Source organism: Salvelinus sp. IW2-2015, linkage group LG20, assembly GCF_002910315.2.
Source record: "Salvelinus sp. IW2-2015 linkage group LG20, ASM291031v2, whole genome shotgun sequence".
Lineage (NCBI taxonomy): Eukaryota > Metazoa > Chordata > Actinopteri > Salmoniformes > Salmonidae > Salvelinus > Salvelinus sp. IW2-2015.
In genome coordinates, this window is record NC_036860.1 from 23,606,034 (window position 1) to 23,631,730 (window position 25,697).

Below are 25,697 nucleotides of genomic sequence, written 5' to 3' on the forward strand. Positions count from 1 at the left end.
CAAGACTCTTTCCTAGAGCTGACCCGCACGGCCAAACTGAGGCAATCAGGGAAAGGGCCTTGGTCAGGGAGTGATGGCTCTAGAATTCCTCTGTGGATATGGGAGAATTTCCAGAAAGGAACAACGATGTCTGCAGATTCCACCAATCAGGCCTTTATTGGTTAGAGTGGCCGACGGAAGCCACTCCTAGTAAATGCACGGCCCAGCCCGCCTTGGAGTTTGCCCAAAATGGCACCTAAAAGGACTTCTCAACCATGAGAAACAAGATTTCTGTCCTGATGAACCAAAATGTAAGTTATTGGCCCTGAAATCAAGCCGTCACGTCTGGAGGAAACCTCGGCCACCACCCCTACGGTGAAGCATGGTGGTTGCAGCATTGTTGATGGTGTGTGAGTTTTCAGCGGCAGGACTGGGAGACTAGTCAAGGATCGAAAAGAATAACAGAGCTAATACAGAGAGAGATCCTTGATGAAAATCTGCCTCCAAAGCCGCTCAGACCTCAGACTGGGGCGAAGTTCACCTTTCCAACGGGGAGCAACGACCCTAAGCACCACAGACAAGACAATGCATGACTGTTGGACAAGTCTCTGAATGTCCTTTGTGAACCGATCGAAAATCTCTGGAGAGACCTGACAACCTCTCACTCAACGGTCAACAAAAACAAAGGAGATGATTCATGATCAGCTGTTGCCAGCGATGCTCCCCATCCAACCTGACAGTCGTTGAGAAGATCTGCCGAGAAGAATGTTTAAAGGATTCGTGCCCAAGTTTTGTTGCTGTTATACCCAAAAAGAACTCATGCTGTAATCAGACTGCTAAAGGTGCTTCAACAAAGTAATAGTAAAAGCGGTCTGAATACTTATGAAAATGTGATATTTCAGTTTTTTGCAAAACATTTAAAAAAAACAGTTTCTTGCTTGTCATTATCGGGTATTGGTGTAGATTGATGAGGGAAAAACTATAATCAATTTAGAATAAGGCTGTAACGCTAACAAAATGTTTGAAAAAAGGGAATGGGTTGGAATGAATACTTTCGACTGCACTTATACAGTGTGATCCATCCTAACCCTTTTAACACAAATGTACGTGGGTCCTGACTTTCTGACGGGCCGCCCCAGGTGGTGAAGGTAGGCAAACAACATCTCCACTCACTGACCCTCAACACTGGGCCCCACAAGGACTGTGTGTGTCAGCCCTCTCCTGTACTCCCTGTTCACCCAATGACTATGTGGCCATGCACGCCTCCAACTCAATCAATCAAGTTATGCAGACGACACAACAATAGACCATCCCCAACAGACACCCTATAGGAGGAGGTGAGGGCACTTGAGGTGGTCAGGAAAACAACCCTCACTCAAAACGTCAACAAAACAAAGGAGATGATCATGGACTTCAGAAACAGCAGAGGAGCACCCCCACCACATCAAGGGAACAGCAGTGGAGAAGGCTGGGAAAGTTTCCCTGGCGTACACATCACAGACAAACTGAAATGGCACCTACACAGACAGTGTTGGTGAAGAAGCGCGCAAAGCAGGATGCTAAGAAATTTGGCTTGTCACCCAAAACCCTGACACCCCCCCCCCCCCCCCCCCCCCCCCAACCTTTACAGGAGCCACAATCGAGGAGCATTCTGTCGGCTGCTATTCACATTCTGGTACGGCAAAACTGCACCGCCCTCAGGCAAGCCAAGGCTGCTCCAGGAGGTTGGTGCGCGTCTGCACAACGTATTCACTGGGGCAAACTACCTGCCCTCCAGACACCTACACCACCGAATGTCTACAGAAGTCCAAAAAGATAATTCAAGGACATAACCACCACTATCATCCAGAAGGAAGGTCAGCTGCAGGTGCATCAAAGCTGGGACGAGAATGAAAAACAGCTTCTATCTCAAGGCCATCAGACTGCTAAAACAGCGAATCACTAACTGCCTACATTGAGCCCATCACTGGACACTTAATAAATGCGATTCACTAGTTACTATAAACATCCACTTTAAATAATGCCACTTTAATAATGTTTACAATATCTTACATTACTCATATCACATCTACGCATCTGCCTATGCCGCCTCGGCCCATCGCTCATCCATATACTTATATGTACCATATTTCTCATTCCACCCCTTTTAGATTTGTTGTGTACTTAGGTATTGTTGGGAATTGTTAGATACTGTTAGATATTACCTGCACTGTCGAACTAAAAGCACAAGCATTTCGCTACAGCTGCCATTAACGTTCTGCCTAACCATCTGTGACCAATCACATTTATTTTATTTGATGTGGATTTTTACCAGGCACTTGATAAATGTGCCCTAAGCACATTTATAAACTCGTGAACGTCATTGGCTGCTATGATAGACAATTAACTTTAGCTAGTTAAGTAACCTTAGCCAATATAGGATTGGAATTTTTATTTTTTTTATTTAACCTTTATTTAACCAGGTAGGCAAGTTGAGAACAAGTTCTCATTTACAATTGCGACCTGGCCAAGATAAAGCAAAGCAGTTCGACACATACAACAACACAGAGTTACACATGGAGTAAATCAAACATACAGTCAATAATACAGTAGAAAAATAAGTCTATATACAATGTGAGCAAATGAGGTGAGATAAGGGCAAAAAAAAAAGTAAATACAATAGAGCAAGTAAAACACTGGAATGGTAGATTTGCAGTGGAAGAATGTGCAAAGTAGAAATAGAAATAATGGGATGCAAAGGAGCAAAATAAAAGAAAGAAATACAGTAAGGGAAGAGGTAGTTGTTTGGGCTAAATTATAGATGGGCTATCTACAGGTGCAGTAATCTGTGAGCTGCTCTGACAGCTGGTGCTTAAAGCTAGTGAGGGAGATAAGTGTTTCCAGTTTCAGAGATTTTTGTAGTTCGTTCCAGTCATTGGCAGCAGAGAACTGGAAGGAGAGGCGGCCAAAGGAGGAATTGGTTTTGGGGGTGACCAGAGAGATTTACCCGCTGGAGCGCGTTAGCTAATGTGTCTGGCCAGTGTATGCACCACAATAGATTATACTTTCTTACACAAAGCATTACGTTTAAAACCACCAGACTTGAGTAGCTGCCATGCTACTCACGTTCATTTGCATTGCACAGACCAAGCTAAGCACGGTAAGATGAGGTAGCCAGATTTCAGACAGGTAAAACACTGCAGTTAGCTACGCTGCAGTTCCTCGAAGAACAACCAAGACCACTCAAACCATAGTCGAGAAAGTAAATTGTTTTGTTAAGAAACAGTAAGCTAGTTATGAACCACATAGTAAACGGCTTAACCCCGAATGCACACGTAAACAGGACCTCAGTTGTGCAGACTTGACTGACAACATCACTATTTCAAACGTGTGGAATAAATTTCAGCTCCGACATAAGCTCTTTCTCCTGCTGTCTTGTCATTCTTATAATACAAATGTGTGCTGACTGGTCAACACAGTGTCAAGTTACTGTTCACTGTGTTCACAGAAAATCTGAAGTCACCATGCACAAGTAAAAAGTAGCCAGGGGCCTGCACACAGTGCACCAGTGTAAAACAACATAGAACACTTTCTTATTTTAGCTAATGATCAAATGTGCAACTACTTACTGCTTTTTAGCTACTTTGCAACTAGCTACTGTAGTAGGTCAAAGCTGTGTGCTGGAAAACCTTGGTAGAGCATGGGTGGAATAGGCATTGTGGTGCTCATGTGAATTTCCTTTCTTTTTCCACTTCAGACCAATGCCTATTCTTACTTAAAACATAGATTTTAGTTTTGAACAAAGTTTACACAGGGAAACAACAGCCATTTGTAAACATTATGTTATTTAACTGAACTCATTAAATATTTTATTTTTATGCTGTAACTTTAACACCTGTTTAATAGTCAAGCTGTTAACATTATGTAAATTTATGTTAGTGTAGATTCAGGGCTGTGCTATAGAAAGGCATGACAGTGTTATGACCATAACTATCCTGTGCATGTCACGCCCTGACCATAGAGAGCCCTTGTTTCTCTATGGTGTAGTAGGTCAGGGCGTCACTAGGGGGTATTCTAGTATATAATTTCTATGTTGTGTTCTAGTTTATATTTTCTATGTTTGGTGTTTTGTATGATTCCCAATTAGAGGCAACTGGTAATCGTTGTCTCTAATTGGGGATCATATTTAAGTAGATATTTCTCCCACTTGAACTAAGTAAATACACTTTATGACACTGTCATGAAGCATTATGACCACCCTGTGTCACTTTACTTGGACTAAGTAAATACACGTTATGACACTGTCAAGAAAAATATTGCCAATTCAGGAAATGTTATATAACAAACATACTGTTTACATGTAGGCTATGGTGTAATGGAATGACTTGCCTTGTAGGGTAGCCCAAAAAATAACACAATATTTGCCACAATAGGTCTAAATGTATTTGTCATGACAGTGTTATGACAATATTAGGAGTGATTATGACAAGTTGTCAGCTGTTGTGACATATTATGACATGGTTTTAGACTGTTATAACATGTCATGATGCTTCAAATAAAGTGTTATCAAACTTTTATATCTACGATTTCTGATGACAGCCCCCATTCTTTTGTGACATCGTTTCACACTTTTCCCAATAGTAAAGTCCAGGAGAAAAGGTGATTTGCACAGGTAATAGTGTGAATATTTTGAACGCAACCGTGAAGTGACAATTAGTTGACAAATAAGCTGAAGAAAAATATTAACGCAAGTGTTGGTCCCATGTTTCATGAGCTGAAACAAAATATTCCAGAAATATTAAATTTTTCTCATATTTTGTGCCTGTTAGTGAGCATTTTTCATTGCCAAGATAATCCATCCACCTGATAAGTGTGGCATATCAAGAAGCTGATTAAACAGCATGATCATTACACAGGTACACCTTGTGCTGGGGACAATAAAAGGACACTCTAAAATGTGCCGTTTTGTCACACAACACAATGCCACAYATGTCTCAAGTTTTGAGGGAGCGTGCAAATGGCATGCTGACTGCAGGAATGTCCATTAGAGCTGTTGCCAGAGAATTGAATGTTCATTTCTCTTCCATAAGCCGCTTCCAACGTTGTTTCAGAGAATTTGTCAGTACGTCCAACCGGCCTCACAACCGCAGACCACGTGTAACCACGCCAGCCCAAGACCTCCACATCTGGCTTCTTCACCTGCGGAATCGTCTGAGACCAGCCACCTGGACAGCTTATGAAACTGAGGAGCATTTCTGTCCTTTTGTAGGGAAAGACTCATTCTGATTGGCTGGGCCTGGCTCCCCATGGCTGCTCCCCTCCCCAGTCATTATGGCCTAATGAATATTATATATTTCAGTAAAATCGTTGAAATTGTTGCATGTTCCGTTTTATATTTTTTTCCATTATTCACTTCTGAATCAGCCAAATTATGGCTTAGAGAGGTGAATTCTCAGGTTTGTATGGCATGAGCCTTGCTACATGAAGTGATATTAAAGTGTGTGCTGGCTGGGCTAGTCTAGCCCCCTGATGGTCACCAGTGCAGCTCTCCCAGCTCTCCCAGCTAAGATAATGATATGTCAGGATGTGGCAGCATAGCAGCCTTGCCTTGCCGACTGCACCAGAAGACACTGGGGAGCGGGCCAACCAGCAGCTCCCTAACAGCCTGGCCTGTTTATACACTATACCCCTCTCGCCTCGCAGCCTCCATCTCGCGCCAGCAACAAACAACTGTCACGCAGCCTCAAAATGTCCCACACTCACAAATGATTTCATTTCTGCTCAATGTATTCCTGTGTCCTAGTTTATTTCTCTGACTCGCGCCGAGGCAGCATGCTGCGGTTACACTTCAGAAAATGAGGGAAAGAATCAGTGGAAAGTCAAAACTGTTTGGAATTTCAAATTTCAATTTGTCTGTTTCTCTCCAGCCCCCCGCTCCCTGTTTCACTCTCTCTCTATTTCACTATTCCCTTTACTCTCTGTTTCGCGACATCCCCCTCTCTGGCGCTACAGAAGCGCCTAATATGCAGGTGTTAGTCAATAGTGAGGAAAACAAGCGGTTATTTTCCCAATGCAAACTCTTCTTTGGCTTATCAGGAGCATCAATGTCCAGGTGTTAATTATAGGCTTATTTGACTGTCACAGGCTGGACGTAGAGGGAGGTATTTTACTCAGCAGAGAGGATTGTGTCTGAATCACAGCCTAAGGCTCCACTCATCTACTCTTCTCATCACTGGCATCACCCAGGAGGAAGACAGAGGTTCAGAGACCTGCTCCTATAGGAGCACAGCTGTTCTGCCTTGGTAAATTGATTATGCAGTACATTCGAAAAGTATTCAGAACTCTTCCCTTTTTCACTTTATTTYGAATGGCAAGCCAGACAAAATAAAACATGCTCATTTATATAATGAATATGAGTTTGGTATTGGTATTTTATTAGGATCCCCATTAGCTGTTGCAAAAGCAGCAGCTACTCTTCCTGGGGTCCACATAAAACATGAAACATGACATAATACAGAACATTAATAGACAAGAACAGCTCAAGGACAGAACTACATCAATTTAAAAAAAAATACATACAGTGCCTTCGGAAAGTATTCAGACCCTTTGACTTTTTCTACATTTTGTTATGTTACAGCCTTATTCTAAAATGGGTTAAATAAAACATTTACTCAGCAATCTACACACCATACACCATGATGACGAAGTGAAAAAAGGCATTTAGAATTMTTTGCAAATTTATTACAAATGTAAAAAATAAATATCTTATTTACATAAGTATTCAGACCTTTAGCTATGAGACTCGAAATTGATCTCAGGTGCATCCTGTTTCCATTGATCATCCTAGAGATTCTACAACTTGATTGGAGTCCACCTGTGGTAAATTCAATTGATTGGACATGATTTGGAAAGGCACACACCTGTCTACATAAGGTCCCACAGTTGACAGTGCATGTCAGAGCAAAACCCAAGCCATGAGGTCGAAGGAATTGTCGGTAGAGCTCTGAGACAGGATTGTGTTGAGGWACAAACCTGGGGATAGGTACCAAAACATTTCTGCAGCATTGAAGGTCCCCAAGAACACAGTGGCCTCCATCATTCTTAAATGAAAGAAGTTTGGAACCACCAAGACTCTTCCTAGAGCTGACCGCACGGCCAAACTGAGCAATCAGGGGAGAAGGGCCTTGGTCAGGGAGGTGATGGCTCTAGAATTCCTCTGTGGATATGGGAGAATTTTCCAGAAGGACAACGATGTCTGCAGCATTCCACCAATCAGGCCTTTATGGTAGAGTGGCCTGACGGAAGCCACTCCTCAGTAAATGGCACGGCAGCCCGCTTGGAGTTTGCCAAATGGCACCTAAAGGACTCTCAGACCATGAGAAACAAGATTCTCTGGTCTGATGAAACCAAAATGTAATTATTTGGCCTGAATGCCAAGCGTCACGTCTGGAGGAAACCTGGCACCACCCCTACGGTGAAGCATGGTGGTTGCAGCATGGTGATGGTGTGGTGATGTTTTTCAGCGGCAGGGACTGGGAGACTAGTCAGGATCGAGGGAAAGAATAACAGAGCTAAGTACAGAGAGAGATCCTTGATGAAAATCTGCTCCAAAGCGCTCAGGACCTCAGACTGGGGCGAAGGTTCACCTTCCAACGGGACAACGACCCTAAGCACACAGACAAGACAATGCATGACTGGCTTGGGGACAAGTCTCTGAATGTCCTTGTGTGAACCGGATCGAAAATCTCTGGAGAGACCTGACAACCTCTCACTCAACGTCAACAAAACAAAGGAGATGATCATGGATCAGCTGTGCAGCGATGCTCCCCATCCAACCTGACAGTCGTTGAGAAGATCTGCCGAGAAGAATGTTAAAGGTGTGCCAAGTTTGTTGCGTTATACCCAAGAAGACTCGATGCTGTAATCACTGCTAAAGGTGCTTCAACAAAGTAATGAGTAAAGGGTCTGAATACTTATGAAAATGTGATATTTCAGTTTTTTGCAAACATTTAAAAAAACAGTTTTTGCTTTGTCATTATCGGGTATTGTGTGTAGATTGATGAGGGGAAAAAACTATTTAATCAATTTTAGAATAAGGCTGTAACGTAACAAAATGTGGAAAAAGGGAATGGGTCTGAATACTTTCCGATGCACTGTATACAGTGTGTATCCTTCCTAACCCTTTTAACACAAATGTACGTGGGTCCTGGACTTTCTGACGGGCCGCCCCCCAGGTGGTGAAGGTAGGAAACAACATCTCCACTTCACTGACCCTCAACACTGGGGCCCCACAAGGGTGTGTGCTCAGCCCTCTCCTGTACTCCCTGTTCACCCATGACTATGTGGCCATGCACGCCTCCAACTCAATCATCAAGTATGCAGACGACACAACAATAGTGGGCCTGATCACCAACAACGAGACAGCCTATAGGGAGGAGGTGAGGGCACTTGGAGTGTGGTGTCAGGAAAACAACCTCTCACTCAACGTCAACAAAACAAAGGAGATGATCATGGACTTCAGGAAACAGCAGAGGGAGCACCCCCCTATCCACATCGAAGGGACAGCAGTGGAGAAGGTGGAAAGTTCCTGGGCGTACACATCACAGACAAACTGAAATGGTCCACCTACACAGACAGTGTGGTGAAGAAGGCGCAACAGGATGCTGAAGAAATTTGGCTTGTCACCCAAAACCCTGACAAACCTTTACAGATGCACAATCGAGAGCATCCTGTCGGGCTGTATCACATTCTGGTACGGCAACTGCACCGCCCTCAGCAAGCAAGGCTCTCCAGAGGGTGGTGCGGTCTGCACAACGTATCACTGGGGGCAAACTACCTGCCCTCCAGGACACCTACACCACCCGATGTCACAGGAAGTCCAAAAAGATAATCAAGGACAATAACCACCACTATCATCCAGAAGGAGAGGTCAGTGCAGGTGCATCAAAGCTGGGACCGAGAGATTGAAAAACAGCTTCTATCTCAAGGCCATCAGACTGCTAAAACAGCAATCACTAACTGCCTACATTGAGACCCAATCACTGGACACTTTAATAAATGGATCACTAGTTACTATAAACAATGCCACTTTAAATAATGCCACTTTAATAATGTTTACATATCTTACATTACTCATATCACATCTACTGCARCTTGCCTATGCCGCTCGGCCATCGCTCATCCATATACTTATATGTACATATTCTCATTCACCCCTTTAGATTTGTGTGTACTAGGTAGTTGTTGGGGAATTGTTAGATTACTTGTTAGATATTACTGCACTGTCGGAACTAAAAGCACAAGCATTTCGCTACACTCCCATTAACTTCTGCTAACCATGTGACCAATAACATTTGATTTGATTTGATGTGATTTTTGACCAGGCACTTGATAAATGTGCTAAGCACATTACTGCCATCGCTGAGTAACTGTTTATATCTGGAAAGGAGAACCTGAAATAGTGTAGCTGTACTGTAAGTATAGTTTATGCACTTGTGTTTCACGTGGAAATATCTGTTGGCAGGAATTTTTTCTACTTCATTCATTCCACTGCCCTGTGAAAGGGCAACGTTGAGCTTTCACTTCTTCTTGGTCATCTTCTTTAACAGTCTGACACCTTCTCTCCTTAATCTGCTTTTGATTACTTCTATCGAACCTGATGCAAGCCCATTACCACGGTGCCCCTGGGATGATTCCCAAACCTCTCCCTACCACAGTCACTATATTTCCACAAGGTTTGTCTCTTCACCCTAAGAGGGGATTGCCTCAGAAAATATCCCGTGTTGGTATTTGGGTTTTGTTTGTTTCTTTGCTTACCCCCATTGCAGGACTGAAGGGCTAAAGAGGGGAGAGAACAATGACGCATTAACCAGGCGGGCGGGCGGCGTTATGCCCTGTGTGCTGTGCTTGTCCCTCGTCCCTCGTCCCTCACCCCTCGACCCGGCCACTTCCTTTCATCCACAATGCCTCCAGATTTTCATCTGCAAACTGTGGGGCTCCATAATCGGAGGAGGATGATGATGTGTCCCGAGGCTTTTTCGACTCCAGCTAAATCACACAGACTGACGCACACAGACAACAGAGCTGCACGCCACAGCATCTAAAAGGTCACTCTAAGAATAGCACTCGCCCAAAAAAAAACACACACACAAATACATAACAAATTAACCATCAGCTACTCTGTTTAAAACCATACTATGATTCATCTTAGACAGATAGAGGGGGGAATGTGGAATATGGAAATTGAAACATGCCGAATGCGATTGATTCTTTTTACGGTTGAGAGTATAGCTCTAACCCGGGCTCTGTTTAAACAACGGTTTTCCAATTCATTTATTCTGTTAATGTGCTAAGAAGGAGACTAATGAATGTGATACACCCATATACTAGCCCTAAATGTCCTATTTGTTACTCATAGACCCCAGTTCCTTTGCCAATACACCTCATCCCTGTTACTTGCCTGCCTCAGCCTTGTTACCCACTTTCCTTAGGCCTGTGTTCCCCAAATCACCAACAGTAACCTATATTCAGCTATTTGCTGCTCATCCTAATCCTGTTATTTGCATATCTTAGTCCTGTGACCTCCGACCTGTATACGCTAATCATTTTATAGAAAACTCATAGCACAGTGGTATAACACACGTCCCAACCCCATTCACTTTTTTCCTACCGCAAACTTGAATGGACATTTAAATGGACAATAGACATCCATCCAGACCCTTTACCTGTATGAGCCTTGTATATCCCTAAACCCCATTACTCATATAAACCAGGTAAATCCATGGGCACACTCATATAGAAGAGGTTTACCCTAGTATTCTTACAGACCAGGTGTACACTTGCATGTCCAACCCAATATTGATTTTAAAAAAATATACAAAAAAAACAGGTCAACTGCGACATGTCATAAAAATAGGAGTACTCCTGTATTTCAGCTCCAAGTTACTTACCTATAAAGTCTGCACCTGTGCTTGAACTCAGTTAGTCAACTTAGCCAGGCCTTAATGTGCTGAAGCCTGAATACTCATAAACTGTATACCAGGTCTATCCCTACACCTCAGCTCCAGTACTCCTACACAAACCAGGTCTAAATCTGCATATCTCAGCCCAAAAAACCCATACGAACCAGGTTTACACCTGTGGCTATTCAGCAAGATTTAACATTGTGCAAAAGACACTAAACAAACCTATTGACATTAAATATGTGTTTAGCTATTACCCAAGTTCAGTTTATGGGTCTATACATGGCCAATTCCCCCTCAAATAACAAAATATGGCATTTTACAGTCAAAACCACTGATTTAAACAAATGTAAAGGCTAATGGATAATTGTAAAATCATCTGTAACATCATCTTGATCAAGTATATCCGTAAGCCAATATCAAAAAAATAAATAATCTGCTATGATTAAATATACTGTATATCCATAACCCAACTTCAAAAAAATAAATAATCTGCTATGATTAAATATACTGTATATAATAAGTTAGAGCCAGTGTATTTTTCCATTGGTAACAATTATATTTTAATATCCCACAAGCATCATGGATTCAATGTATTGAACATGAAGGCCCGCATGTAAACTAGACCCTTTAAACATTACATTTACAAAGCAAATATTTTTAAATGTCAAATATGTATTTGTTTTTTTTAGCTGTTAAACAGTGACTTGTGGTGCCAAATTAGTCTGTAAAAGTGCAGCTTTTTGATTGTGGTAACCTTAATAATGCATAGAATAGGACTTATTTGTTGATACGTACAACTTTAACTTCTCTAGAGCCTGTAAAACACAACAAAACATTTCCTCGCACTATTGTGACCAATGGGACTAAATGGGTCAACGCAAATGCTCAGAAATGAATGTTTGTGTTTGGCTAGGGACAAATCAAATGGAAGAAAACAACAACGTCTGACACAACTTCCTCTCAAACAACTTTCTCTTCCTGCCCCCCCTCCACACACACACACACACACACACCTCCCTGTCAATGATCTGCCCTGATCTCTGAAACAGCCTGCCAGACGGGTGTAACAGGCTCCGGACCCCCGGCTTAACCCGGTGACTAAAGGGTTGAGTTTGCATTAAGGTTACCCAAGTATGGAGGCAGACACTGCAATGACTTACAGACAAAATCCTCTAGTGTGTTGTCTGTTTCTCACTCTCGGACTGCTTGCCCGTGTAAAGCTAGTTCCTTAGTTGTCAGCAGCCAATGGGCAACGGCAGGGGGCTAGATCAGGACACTGTCTGAGGAGGACGTAGGGATCCGCAGGTAGACTGGTGGCCCTCGAGGGGCCTTGATGTGATGTGACATAGTGAAGGTCTAAGTTTGTTGACATTGCCAGAGGATGAACACCAAATCAAAGCAGACACAGCGTCCTTATAAAGCAAACCTTAGTAAGAAACAAACATCTTGTTTCTCTGTGTTCTTGTGCTCCCCCTAACTGACCTATTTTACAACCGGTACAGAACTCAATAAATCACGCTAATCAAGTGACTAATGTCTTTATGTGCTTATGGCCAAAATTGAAATAAAACTCCAGCTATGTGCTCTGAATGTACAATATACCTAATGCCCTACCAGTTGTCAACATTTCCCATATCAGCACAAATGGAACAGTAGCTAAAATACAGAGTGCAAGGGCATGATCCCTCTGCTACCTCTGAATACATTTTCACCAGATGGTGTGTTCCAGAATCTTAAACAGAGGCAAACTCCACAATGGACTGCACCATTACAACAGGGGCATTCACTTTCCCTTGTTCTGTAACAGAACACGTATTTTGTTTATCTAACCAATATGTCAAAAGAATAGAAAAATACTTTCCACTTAGTCCTCCCCCACACAGCATCTATTACTTGAAAGTAAAATCAGTCTGATTATAGTATACKATTTCCAATCAATGTAATTCCCTCTCAGTTGTATAGACAGTGAGTGACTTTCCAAGACATTGTATCGTACCTCTGTTTTGTTCACTGACTTCAGAGAAAGTATTATCCCAGGGATCTGAGGCTAGCATGTGAATATAAAAGGCAACAGCTGTCAGTGCAGCTGTGCATGGTAGATATAGAGCGCGGCTTTGTCATTTATTATTTGTTTTTAAATCTACGAAAATGAGGTGTGCCAGGTTTCGTCACACTGCATGCATACACTGACAGGTCTGAATGACTGTGGCTGCCCATTCAGTTTATCTTCTCCATACACAGCTTTACACTTTCAACAGGTCAGGTTACATTTCACTCTCTACACATGCAATAGTTCACATGATATACAGGCTACTTAAAAGAGTACCTCAAACATAACTTCCTGATAACGGCTATATGCCCGAAAGGAGTTGGATCTGTTGTCATCAAAGACATTCTGTTCATCTTTCACAATACTAGTTAGGACCACGACATGGAGTTTTTGAAAAACTAATAGGCTATCTGACATCTGTACACTCTTAGAAGAAAAGGGTTCCAAAAGGGTTCTTCGGCTGTCCCCATAGGAGAACCCTTTTTGAGCCAAAAAGGGTTATTCAAAAGGTTATCCTATGGGGACAGCAGAAGAACCCTTTTAGGTTTCTAAGAGTGTAGCCTAACAATCATATGTGCAATGACACCAGTATTACAATCAATGACCAAAAGAGTCAATATAATAAATGCATCGTACGTTATGTCCCCTTCGCAGTAAATGGAAAACTAACCGGAAGTGTCTTAGAACATAGCAAAATGTGTACCTTTCGGTACAACAACAATTGCCTTCGCAAATATACAGAGATGTAATCTGAAGAAAATGTAAGACCTAATTGCTCTACTAAAGCATGTCTGATACAATCACGTCTGTTTCTTTAGGCCAGGGACATAGTCCTAAACAGATGAAATATAGATCCGTTCTGCGTGATCAATATCCATTTACCGGTAAGCGAAACATCTAAATAAATGGAGTATCTTTTAAAGATCTTTCTTAATATGCACTCCCTCCAGAAGCCAAAAAGAGTCTTGCCACGTTTCATGATCATTTTAACAGATTGCGTTTCCTCTGGTTATCACTTCTTCTTCTGTAGCTGCCATTTAGGGGAAATAACTGCTAAAATGGCATTATATCTTTATGACTGTCACTATTTAGGTTTGGCCTTTTAGAGGAAACTTGTCAGCCATTTTGTGTGGGCCAAAGGTAAAGCTCCCTGTCAGGCTGTACACCATAGAATATCACGGTGACTACCCAACCAATCCACGCATTTCTATACAAGCCTCTTAACACACCACCACATATAATAAGCATTCAACAACTAAAAACAGCCTCTGATAAACTTTAGCCGCCGAGGAGCCATTTTCCTCAGGTTCATTCATTTCCTGCTTTGTTTCTAGTGGAATGCGCCAACAGATAATGTGTGCATGCAAAATGTCCTGTGTGGCTCAGTAGGTAGAGCGTGGCACTTGCAAAGCCAACGTTGTGGGTTTGATTCCCATGGGGGACCAATACAAACAGAATACGAAAATGTATGCTCTGGATAAGATCCTCTCCTAAAATAATGCATATGTTTTCCTCTGTTACTAGGCACACAGCATTTTAATTCACCAGGGTGCACATATCATGCACGCTGCATGCGCCAGAAAGGGGGGCTCCTTGAGTAAACCACAGCACATTCAATACAGGGAAGCTCAGAGAGAGAGAGAGAGAGAGACAGAGAAAAAGAACGAGACCATTACCTGACACGGTCCTGACGATCTCGGAGGTGTTCCTCAGGCCAACAAAGGAGAACTGGTAGAGCCTCCAGGAGCGGATGTCTCCCACCTCCACGGAGCTCCTCTTCCACTTGTACACTATCTCCTCTCTGGGGTAGCCATCTGAACAGGGGGGTGGGGGTTGACCGTTAGCTCTGGACATTGCTACCTGGTGGTCTATGACTGAATTCATCCCATATTAAAATGTGTTGCACAGGTGATGTGTTACACTATGTACTTCTGTAGCACTCCAATGGTTATTCGGGTTAAGGCCACTGTAATGTAAAGTGGACAATGAACATTCAGTAACATCGTACGGTGCAATCCTAAATAGTGACTGGACACTAATAACGACTGACCTTGAGTCAAGTCTTTGTTGATTTCTGTCCAGAGAAGAAAACAACAATGCATAGGCCTACATCATGCTAAATGGGGTGATTTAATGCATCTCAACTTTCCCAAGTGCAAGCTGTGGTGGGTTTTTACATTTTTAAACACATAGGATTGAAGGTTGTAGTCTTTATCTGCTGTCCACATTAAGGCCATTCTATCCTTCCAGAGATGGCTATGCTTTCAGGATACATTACAAAATGGTTGCAGTGAACGTAGCACTCTTTCTCAGTGTGTGCTGAAAAAAAGAATATGCTGCATCGTGTGCTGCAACTGAGGGAAGCTAATGCACTTCAAACTGATTTCAGCCACTGGAATCATCCGTGGCTTTCATCAATTTTAAATGTGTTTTTCTCTTCTGTTTTTAGGGCTTCAACTCTCATTTCTCTTTCTTGTTGCCCTGGAGKTATTTAGGAACCTCTCTCTCTCTCCCAAGACAGTCCCATGGTGCATCTGTAGCTCACTTACAGGCTCATTACCACGAACCCCATCCCCATCAGCTCCTCATGAGGAACACTGATTTCTCTGGCTGTGGTCTCTCTCACCAACCCTGCCTGCCTGGCTACTGTATAGCGGTGTAAAGTACTTAAGTAAAAATACTTTAAAGTACTACTTAAGCTGTTTTTTTGAGTATCTGTACTTTACTTTACTATTCATATTTTTGTCATATTTTACTTTTACTTCACTACATTCCTAAAGGAAATGATGTACTTTTTACTCCATACATTTTCCCTGACACCCAAAAGTACATTTTGAATGCTAAGCAGCACAGGGAAATGGTCCAATTCACAGACTTATCAAGAGAACATCCCTGGTCATCCCCACTGCCTCTGATCTGGCGGACTGACTAAAGACAAATGCTTCATTTGTAAATGATGTCCGAGTGTTGGAGTGTGCCCTTGGCAATACATAAATGTAAAAAACAAGAAAATTGTAAAATTGTGTCGTCTGGTTGACTTGATATGAGGAATAAGAAATGATTTATACATTTACTTTTGATACTTAAGTATATTTAAAACCAAATACGTGTACACTTTTACTCAAGCAGTATTTTACTGGGTGACTTTCYCTGTTACTTGAGTCATTTTCTATTAAGGTATCTTTACTTTTACTCAAGTACGACGAAAAATGGAATAATTTTTCCACCACTGCTACTGTACTGGATCTAAACTTCTACGGTTTGGAGGTCAATGTAAAAACGTATTGCTTCTCCCTTCTCAAAATGTACTGCTGTCTCTTTCCTTTTCCCCTAACTCACAATAGTAAAAAGGGGGGGAAAAAACATGGGAGCATTTTGTCCACTGTGCTGATGTCTTCATCAGCATGGCATGGTGCTTGTTCTTGGCTGCCACTGCTGTTGCAGTTGGAAGCGGGCATGTGGACGCCATGCAGAGAGATATATAGAGTGTATGTGAGCAAGAGAGAGAGTGAGCGAGACGGTGGGGTAGTAGAGAGCATATGGCCAGACTTACAGCTTGAAAACTCCAGGGGACAGGAGTGCTCATCCATTGGAAAGTTGTTCAGTTTAAGCTGGCACTCGGCATCAATAGTCAACCTGCAAACAGAAAAAACACACCGTTTACTGTGCTGGTTGGGGTTGTCAACAAAGCGTCTAACATACTTCTGTTTTGTAACAATCCTGTCTGATTTCTACCATTCAGTGGACTTGAAAGTCAGACTCATTAAACCTTCTAAATGACAAAATGGGCAATAATGACATTACTCATCCATTCACGTTTGTCATGTATCATTCTATTCAGCATTAGGACGATACAATTAGCCATTGGTGAGGTTGGAGTTCCCTAACGAATTAATGAACTGTGGTTGCATTCTGGGAGAACATCAATCACAGCTGGGTCCAGCATAGTTCCTCCTCTAATTAGACAGTATGAGAGAGAGAGAGAGAGAGTTATCTAGCTAGATAGTAGATACCGTTCATCCTAGACCACTGCGTTCTCTAGACTAGACCACATCAGTACTGCCAGGCTGAAGCTACTCTCCTTTCTTAACTGGGGGCACCAAATTAGGATAATTAACGTGGTCCAAAGCTCAATCAGTGCCGATAGAGAACTACCGCCTGTCAGATACAGTCAACTGGAAACAGTTTCTGTTCCCTCATTTGTGTCGGGGTCATCCATCGGTGCCTCTTCATTGGACATCTCACCGCAGTGTGTAGAGTATCCGTCCATCGTTCCAGATCCGAAGCATGCGATTGGGCGTGGTGATCCAGTGGGCATCGGCCTTCTTGGAGTTGCGAAAGAAGGTGTCGGGGATCCAGATCTTGCCCACCATGTTGCTGTTGAGACGCAGGACCTTCATGGTACTGTTGAACTTCAATCTCCGGTCATACCACGTCTGGGCAAAAAAGATGTCGATGGTGTACTCCTGCAGAGAAAAAAAAAACACACAGGCTCGATTCAATCAAACCGGCATTGCGGTGTTACGCAGTAGCTATTTCTCCTAAGGCCAAATGAGATTAGAGAATGTTTTTTGCTACTGTAACAACCTGCTACTACTACAAGGTAGACAACCCTCACAGGTAGATGTATCCCATTTCAGAATAAGAGCTATGTGCACAGGCAGTAGCTCATAAACTACAAAAGACACAAAGCCCATCACTATGGCAGTTTTGAGTGAATTCCATCCACAGTCATCCTTTATATACATGTTAAAGTCTGTGTTGAAATTTAACAACGAATAAAAACATTACCATTGAGCACCCTGGGATCATTAACTAGATCCGAGTGCCCTGAGACCCTTAACAGGAACGAGAGACATCCAGAACTGTTAATACAAATCACTCTCCAGGTTCCACCAAAACCGTTTATTCTGAGGGCAGTTTTACAACTACATTGAAGTGTAATGCTGCCAGCCATATGTTGGAAGAGCACTTTCTCTAAGAAAAATGGCTTCCTTTCAGGCCATGAATCCTTTGTCCTGATGAAATAGTGGTGCTGAACTGGACCATCTCAACCTGAAAATGAAATGTTTAACGGGGCAAAGAATGGCTTCCCTGGGGCGGCAGGTAGCTTAGCGATCCAGCAACTGGGGGCTTGCCAGTTCGAATTCTGGGTCTGACAGGAAAAACAATCTGTTGGGAAGTGAGCTGGCAACCGGAGGGTATCAAATCCTAGAAGTCATTGCCTGCTGTTGTGCCCTTGAGTAAGGCACTTAACCCCCCACAATAACAGCTCCCTGGGTGCCCCGTGTGGCAGCCCACCGGACCTCTCCAAAAACCTGTGTGTGTGTGTCTTTCGGAGGAGTTGGGTTAAAAGTGAAAGTCACATTTCGGTTGGATTTTGTGTGCAACTGAAAAATAAAGTGATCTTAACTTTACATTGTAAAGCAATAGTATTATCTAACCTCATAACCTCCCTGAAAAGTGTTTTCTGCAGTGTTCACTGTCTCCCATTCAACAGGGCTGGGATATACAGGTAACTTCCTCTGCTTCTCACAACTCCTTCAGTCCTTCTCTCTCCTCCTCCCCTCATTCTCGTCCTCCTGGCTTGGGCCACCACAAGCTGCCAGGACAGTTTCAATGCGCCTTGGCATAGATTCTACAAGTGTCTGGAAATCTATTGTAGGGATGTGACACCATTATTCAATGCGAAATTCCATAATTTGATGTTTTGTTGATGGTTGTGGAAAATGCTGTCTCAGATGCCACTCTGGAATCTCAATTGGGTTGAGATCTGGTGACCGAGACACACACACACACGCACACACGAAAACACACACACACACACCCTTGAAAACCCCTATGCTCCTTTGAGACCCCTCTTTCGAAGTCACTGAGAACTCTTCTTCTATGGTAGCCAAAATAATGGGCAACTGGGCAGTTTTATACATGATCCTAAGCATGATGGGATGTTAATTGCCTAATTAACTCAGGAACCATACCTGTGTGGAAGCACCTGCTTTCAATATACTTTGAATCCCTCATTTACACAAGTGTTTCCTTTATTCTGGCAGTTACCTCCATGCAGTGCCTTCAGAAAGTAATCATACCCCTTGACTTAATCAACACTTAGTTTTGTTACAGCCTGAATTCAAAATGGATTAAACATATTTCTGTTATCACCCATCTACACACAAAATCCCATAATATCCCATACATTTTGCAAATTTAATATATCTATAGAAATATCTCATGTGCATACAGTACCAGTTAAAAGTTTGGACACACATACTCATTCAAGGGTTTTTCTTTTTTTTACATTGTAGACAAATAGTGAAGACATCAAAACTATGAAATAACACATATGGAATCATGTAGTAAGCAAAAGTGTTAAACAAATCAAAATCTATTTTATAATTGAGATTCCTCAAAGTAGCCACCCTTTGCCTTGATGACAGGTTTGCACACACTTGGCATTCTCTCAAGCAGCTTCATGAGGAATGCTTTACCAACAGTCTTGAAGAAGTTCCCACATATGCTGAGCACCTGTTGGCTAATTTTCCTTCACTCTGCGATCCAACTCATCCCAAACCATCTCAATTGGATTGAGGTCGGGTGATTGTGGAGGCCAGGTCATCTGATGCAGCACTCCATCACTCTCCTTCTTTGTCAAATAGCCCTTACACAGCCTGGAGGTGTGTTTTTTGTCATTGTCCTGTTGAAAAATAAATGATAGTCCCACTAAGCGCAAACCAGATATGATGGCGTATCGCAGCAGAATGCTGTGGTAGCCATTCTGGTTAAGTGTGCCTCGAATTCTAAATAAATCACAGAGAGTGTCACCAGCAAAGCACTCCCCCACCATCACCATGCTTCACGGTGGGAATCACACATGCGGAGATCATCTGTTCACCTACTCTGCGTCTCACAAAGACACGGTAGCTAGAACCAAAAATCTCAAATTTGGACTCATCAGACAAAAGGACAGATTTCCACCGGCCGAATGTCTATTGCTTGTGTTTCTTGGCCTAAGCAAGTCTCTTCTTCTTATTGGTGTCCTTTAGTAGTGGTTTCTTTGCAGATTTTCGACCGTTAAGGCCTGATTCACGCAGTCTCGTCTGAACAGTTGATATTGAGATGTGTCGTTACTTGAACTCTGTGAAGCATTTATTTGAGCTGCAAACTGAGGTGCAGTTAACTCCAATGAACTTATCCTCTGCAGCAGGGTCTGGGTATTCCTTTCCTGTGGTGGTCCTCATGAGAGCCAGCTACATCATAGCACTTGATGGTTTTTGCGAGTGCACTTGAAGAAAATGTAAAAGTTCTTGAAATGTTCTGTATTGACTGACCTTCATGTCTTAAAGTAAAGATGGACTGTCATTTCTCTTTGCTTATTTGAGCTGTTCTTGCRATAATATGGACTTGGTCTTTACCAAATAAGGCTATCTTCTGTATACCACTCCTACCTTGTCACAACACTACTGATTTGCTCAAACGCATTAAGAAGGAAAGAAAGTCCACAAATTAACTTTTGACAAGGCACGCATGTTAATTGAAATGCTTTCTAGGTGACTACCTCATGAAGCTGGTTGAGAGAATGCCAAGTGTGTACAAAGCTGTCATCAAGGCAGAAGGTGGCTTCTTTTAAGAATCTCAAATATAAAATATATTTTGATTTGTTTAACCCTTTTTTGGTAACTGCACGATTCCATATGTGTTATTTCGTAGTTTTGATGTCTTCACTATTATTCTACAATGTAGAACATAGTAAAAATAAAGAAAACCCTGTACTGAGTAGGTGTGTCCAAACTTTTGACTGGTACTGTCACGATCGTCGTTACGGGAAAGAGAGGAGGACCAAGGCGCAGCGTGATAGCAATACATCTTTACTTTTAATAAAGACGAAAACGAAGAACACTATACAAACAAAATCAAAACAATAAACCGACGAACGTGAAGCTATAACAAACATTAAGTATGCTAAACATGCAACATTGACATAGACAATCACCCACAAAACTACTAATGACTATGGCTGCCTAAAATATGGCTCCCAATCAGAGACAACGATAGACATACAAACACCTAGACTGAACACTGCCCCATAACATACAAAAAAACCCTAGACAATACAAACACATACATCCCCCATGTCACACCTGACCTAACTAAAATAATAAAGAAAACAAAGATAACTAAGGCCAGGGTGTAACAGGTACCATAAGTATTCACACCCCTGAGTCAATACTTTTTAGAAGCACCTTTGGCAACAATTACAGCTGTGTTTCTTTCTGGGTAAGTCTCTAAGAGCTTTCCACACCTGGATTGTGGCGAACATTTGCCCGTTATTCACTTTTCAAATTTTCTTCAAGCAGATGTCATATTGGTAATATTGATCATCTGGGCTAGACAAACCATTTTCAGGCGATTTAAGTCAAAACACTGTAACTCAGACCACTCAGCGAAATACTAAGTCTTAATACTTGAGTAAGAAACCTCCAGTGTTGTTGGACCTAGTGTTTTAGATTTATTGTGAAGCTGAAAGCTGAATTCATCTTCCCAGTGTCTGGTGGAAAGTAGACTGTTAACCAGGTTTTCCTCTAGGATTTTTTTTGCCGTGTGCTTAAGTCCATTCATGCATAATTTTTTACCCTGGAGTACACCCCAGCCTTACAATTATAAGCATACCCATAACTTGTCACGCATCGTCAAATGAATGGACGCAGATGCATCTGGTATGTTTCCATCCCTTTTATTAGGAAGAGAAAAAACTCAAAGAAGAACAAAGAACAATAAAGCACACAACGAAACGTGAAGCTGAATATAAATCTCACGAGGCAACTAACTAGACAAGATCCACAAAGCCACAATGGGAGAATGGCTAACCAAATATGATACGCAATACAAGACAAAACGATAACAAGGCTGCCTCTGATTGGGAACCATACCAGGCCAACATAGATATATAATTCCCCTAGATAACCCACCCTTAATCACACCCCAACCTAACCAACATAGAGAATAAACAGCTCTCTATGGTCAGGGCGTGACAATAACATGATGCAGCCACCACTATGCTTGAAAATATGGAGTGGTACTCAGTAATGTATTGTATTGGATGTGCCCCAAACATAACGCGTTTTATTCAGGACTAAAAGTGAATTGCTTTGCCACATTTTTTGTAGTATTACTTTAGTGCCTTGTTGTAAACAGGATGCATGTTTTTGAACATTTTTATTCTGTACAGGCTTCCTTATTTTCACTCTGTAATTTAGGTTAGTATTGTGGAGTTACTACAATGTTGTTGATCCATCCTCAATTTTCTCCTATCACAGCCATTAAACTTTAACTGTTTTAAAGTCACCTTTGGCCTCATGGTCAAGTCCCTCAGAGGTTTCCTTCCTCTCTGGCAACTGGGTAAGGAAGGATGACTATCTTTGTAGTGACTGGGTGTACTGATACACAATCCAAAGTGTAATTTATAACTTCACCATGCTCAAAGGGATATTCAATGTCTGCTCTTTTTTACCCATCTACCAACAGGAGCCCTTCTTTGAGAGGCATTGGAAAACCTCCCTGGTCTTTGTGGTTGAATCTGTGTTTGAAATTCACTGCTCGACTGAGGTACCTAACAGATAATTGTATGTGTGGTGTACAGAGATGAGGTAGTCATTCAAAAATCATGTTGAACACTATTATTGCACACAGAGTCCATGCAACATATTATGTGACTTGTTAAGCACATTTCTACTCCTGAATACTTATTGACTCAAGACATTTGAGCTTTTCATTTTTAGTTAATTTGTAAAAAACTCTAAAATCACAATTCCACTATGACTTTATGGAATATTGTGTGTAGGCCTGTGACAACAAATCTAAATTCTATCCATTTCAAATTCAGGCTGTAACACAGCAAAATGTGGATAAAGTCAAGGGGTGTGAATACTTTCTGAAGGTACTGTATATGAAAGGTATTCAATAGAGCACTGAAGAAAGGGGAGACCAGTGTGTGTGTAGTCGTGTGTGTTTGAGTGAGAGAGAGAGAGCGTGAAGAGCGAGAGGAGAGAGCGAGAGCGAGCGATAGAGCGAGAGAGGAAGCGACTGGTATAGACAAGCGAGAGGAAGACGGACGAGAGAGAGAGAGTAGAGAGAAAAAGAGGGATAAGCGAAATGACCGAAAGACGAAGGTCCGGAGAGAGGGGTAAGAGCAAGGGAGAACAAGGGTGTAGAGAATACCGGAAGAGAAGAAAGAAGAGAGAGAAGATGAGGAAGTGATAAGGGAGTCAAGGAAAAAGAGAAGAAACCGTACAAGTAGGGAGACGAGAGCGGGCGCGAGGGTGGAGTTTAGATTGATCCGAGAGATAAGAGATGTAGGAGGTATCATAGAGAGAGAGCAGAGAGATGAAGTATATCAGAGAGATTCGATTTATGAATTAACGATGCATGATGAGAGAGAGAGATAGCGCAAGTAGAGAGATCCACGAGAGAAATGCCCTTTGTTGTATGGAAGACCGAGACATAGGAGTTTATGTAAGCGGGGATGCAGCCGAGTTTTTCGCAACCTGATGAGCATACTGTGCGTGGCATAAAAATATGTCCTCAGGATAGAATGAGGGAGACAGGATGCTGCGCATATTTAAAGTTAAAGGGACCTCAACTGGTGAATGTTTGAAAGATACGCGTCATTTATCTAAGCAATAGCCACTTGCCTGGAGTCGATACAAACAAGCCAAAAACCACCTTGGTTCCCACACACTTGTTGCACTCTCAATCAGTACAATTTTGTACCAGAGTGATCACTAATAACATACTCAATGTGCATAACGAGTGTGCAACCAATGTCTATACCACTAGACAGAATGGCGAATGTAGGTACAGAGATACGAGTGAATGGGGACGAGTTGATGTCATACCTGCTTGAGGAGTGTCTCCAGGATTGACTGGGAGAGAAGACATGAAGCGAGAGATCTGAGCAACCTGTTATGAAGAGATCAGATAGGTATAGTAGCCAGAGAGATGGAGCAAACGACTTAGGCATCCGACCTAGCTATTTAAAACGTAAGTCCTCACTTGACTACCGTATTAAGCGAACCCGAAATATAGAGTATTTTCAAAACAAAGGAATAAAGTATCCATTTCAGCCCTGAAATAATGCGTTATTACGATATGAATAAATGGCATAATCACTAACCCACCCATACCAACAAGAGTATAGTGTGCTGCGTATCGATCATTGTTATGGTATACTCGAAAGCGATCTCGAATTTGATAAGTGACGCGAATGAGTGTTTTTTGGTCCCCGAAATATTGGAACCATACGCTTTTGGAATAATACGCACGGCCCACTGACCTAACTGTAGCATTTCTCGCCAGGGCGTAGCCATCGAGTCCAGTCTGAAACGAAGGCATAGATAGATTATGGCAGCATTTATGTCAACGGATTGTTGGCTAGGGAGACTGTACTGATCGCCATGTATCAGCCAACAACAGAGCTAAGAATGAGTGTTGGACCGTGAAAACTGGCGAGCAGATCTGAAGGGAGAATTGAGAGATAGTAGATGGGAGAAAGATCGATGCATGATAGAGCGAGAGAAAGAGCCGAGCAGTGATTGAGAACACACATGGCATCTGCTACCTGGCGGTTTCAACTTGTCTCTATCATTCGTACCTCGAAGAAACACAGTGACGACGAGAGTGCACTCGGGATTCAGGCTCGAAGAGTTAAAGTAAAAGCACGACGGTCGATAAGAGATACATAGTAGCGAGATCTGGCGACATCAAGCAGAGTGCTCTCTTCTCCACAACCGAAGTTCTGCGAAGCGAAACTCTGTAATCTACAATATAAGACGGCTTCTTTGTTCACAGAGGTAAGAGCAGAATTATAGTAGCGATATATGGAGACTAGACGATAGAAAACAATAAGCCGTATAACGCGCCAAACAGAACGAAGGAGATGGAGAAGACAAAAAGATGGAAACAGCGAACGACATAGTAGAAGAGAGGAAGAAAAAGAGGGAAAGCGAAAGAGAGAGAGGAAGAAAAAGAGGGAAAGCGAAAGAGAGAAAATAGAGATGGGCAGATAGGGGGTATATTATTTGATTACTATTTGACAGTTTTATTTTTTTCATTATGCTTTATGGAACGGTAGAGCCCTGAGGTTCAAAAGTGATGTGCGGGTAGAAAAAAATCTGGGGAGTTGTGTGTGTGTGTGAGAAGGCATAGAGGCATTACATTTTCTACAAAGCTTAGCCCAACAATAAAGCCCAAATCCACACCAAAGAGTCATAAACGAGATAAAAAAGCAACTCTGTTACCCAGAACACACCTATGCCAATTCAATAGGCTATATAAAAAAAATATATAAATAAACAGACAGCCCAAAGCCAATGACATGGCTCTCATGCCTTTTCATTTGGGCCTTGCCAAGAGGGAGCTCAAATTTGCTCCCTATCCCACCTCTGTCTCTCAACACAGTAGGGGGGTCCATCCCATTCCACCCCAGCCTGATCTATGTCTCAGAGCTAATGGGCTTTCACAGTCTAAAAAAACAAGCATAATCAAACAGTCAGGATATCGAGGCCTACTGTACATGAAGCTTCAGAAACCAATTCAGTCCATTCTGCATTGCTGATCCTGTACATCAGTATAACATTTACGTCACATACTTTGTAGCATTTTTTTTTTTAAGCTACTTTAGCAAAGCAGCATTCTATACACAACAATTGGTGTTGGAAAATATACGTCAA

At 42.2% G+C, this 25,697-nt stretch overlaps 1 protein-coding gene across 4 annotated transcripts in view; it reads right to left on the minus strand.

Annotated features, from left to right (window-relative positions):
* gabrg2 (gamma-aminobutyric acid type A receptor subunit gamma2) overlaps positions 1-25,697 on the minus strand; it is a 79,536-nt gene that overhangs the window by 41,705 nt on the left and 12,134 nt on the right. For all 4 annotated transcript variants that reach the window (XM_024013010.3, XM_024013013.3, XM_024013012.3 and 1 more), the window contains exons 4-6: positions 17,218-17,438; positions 16,526-16,608; positions 14,649-14,786 (exon numbers count right to left, since the gene is read on the minus strand). In XM_024013010.3, coding sequence (XP_023868778.1) covers positions 14,649-14,786; positions 16,526-16,608; positions 17,218-17,438 — 442 coding nt within the window. The remainder of the gene's footprint in view (positions 1-14,648; positions 14,787-16,525; positions 16,609-17,217; positions 17,439-25,697) is intronic.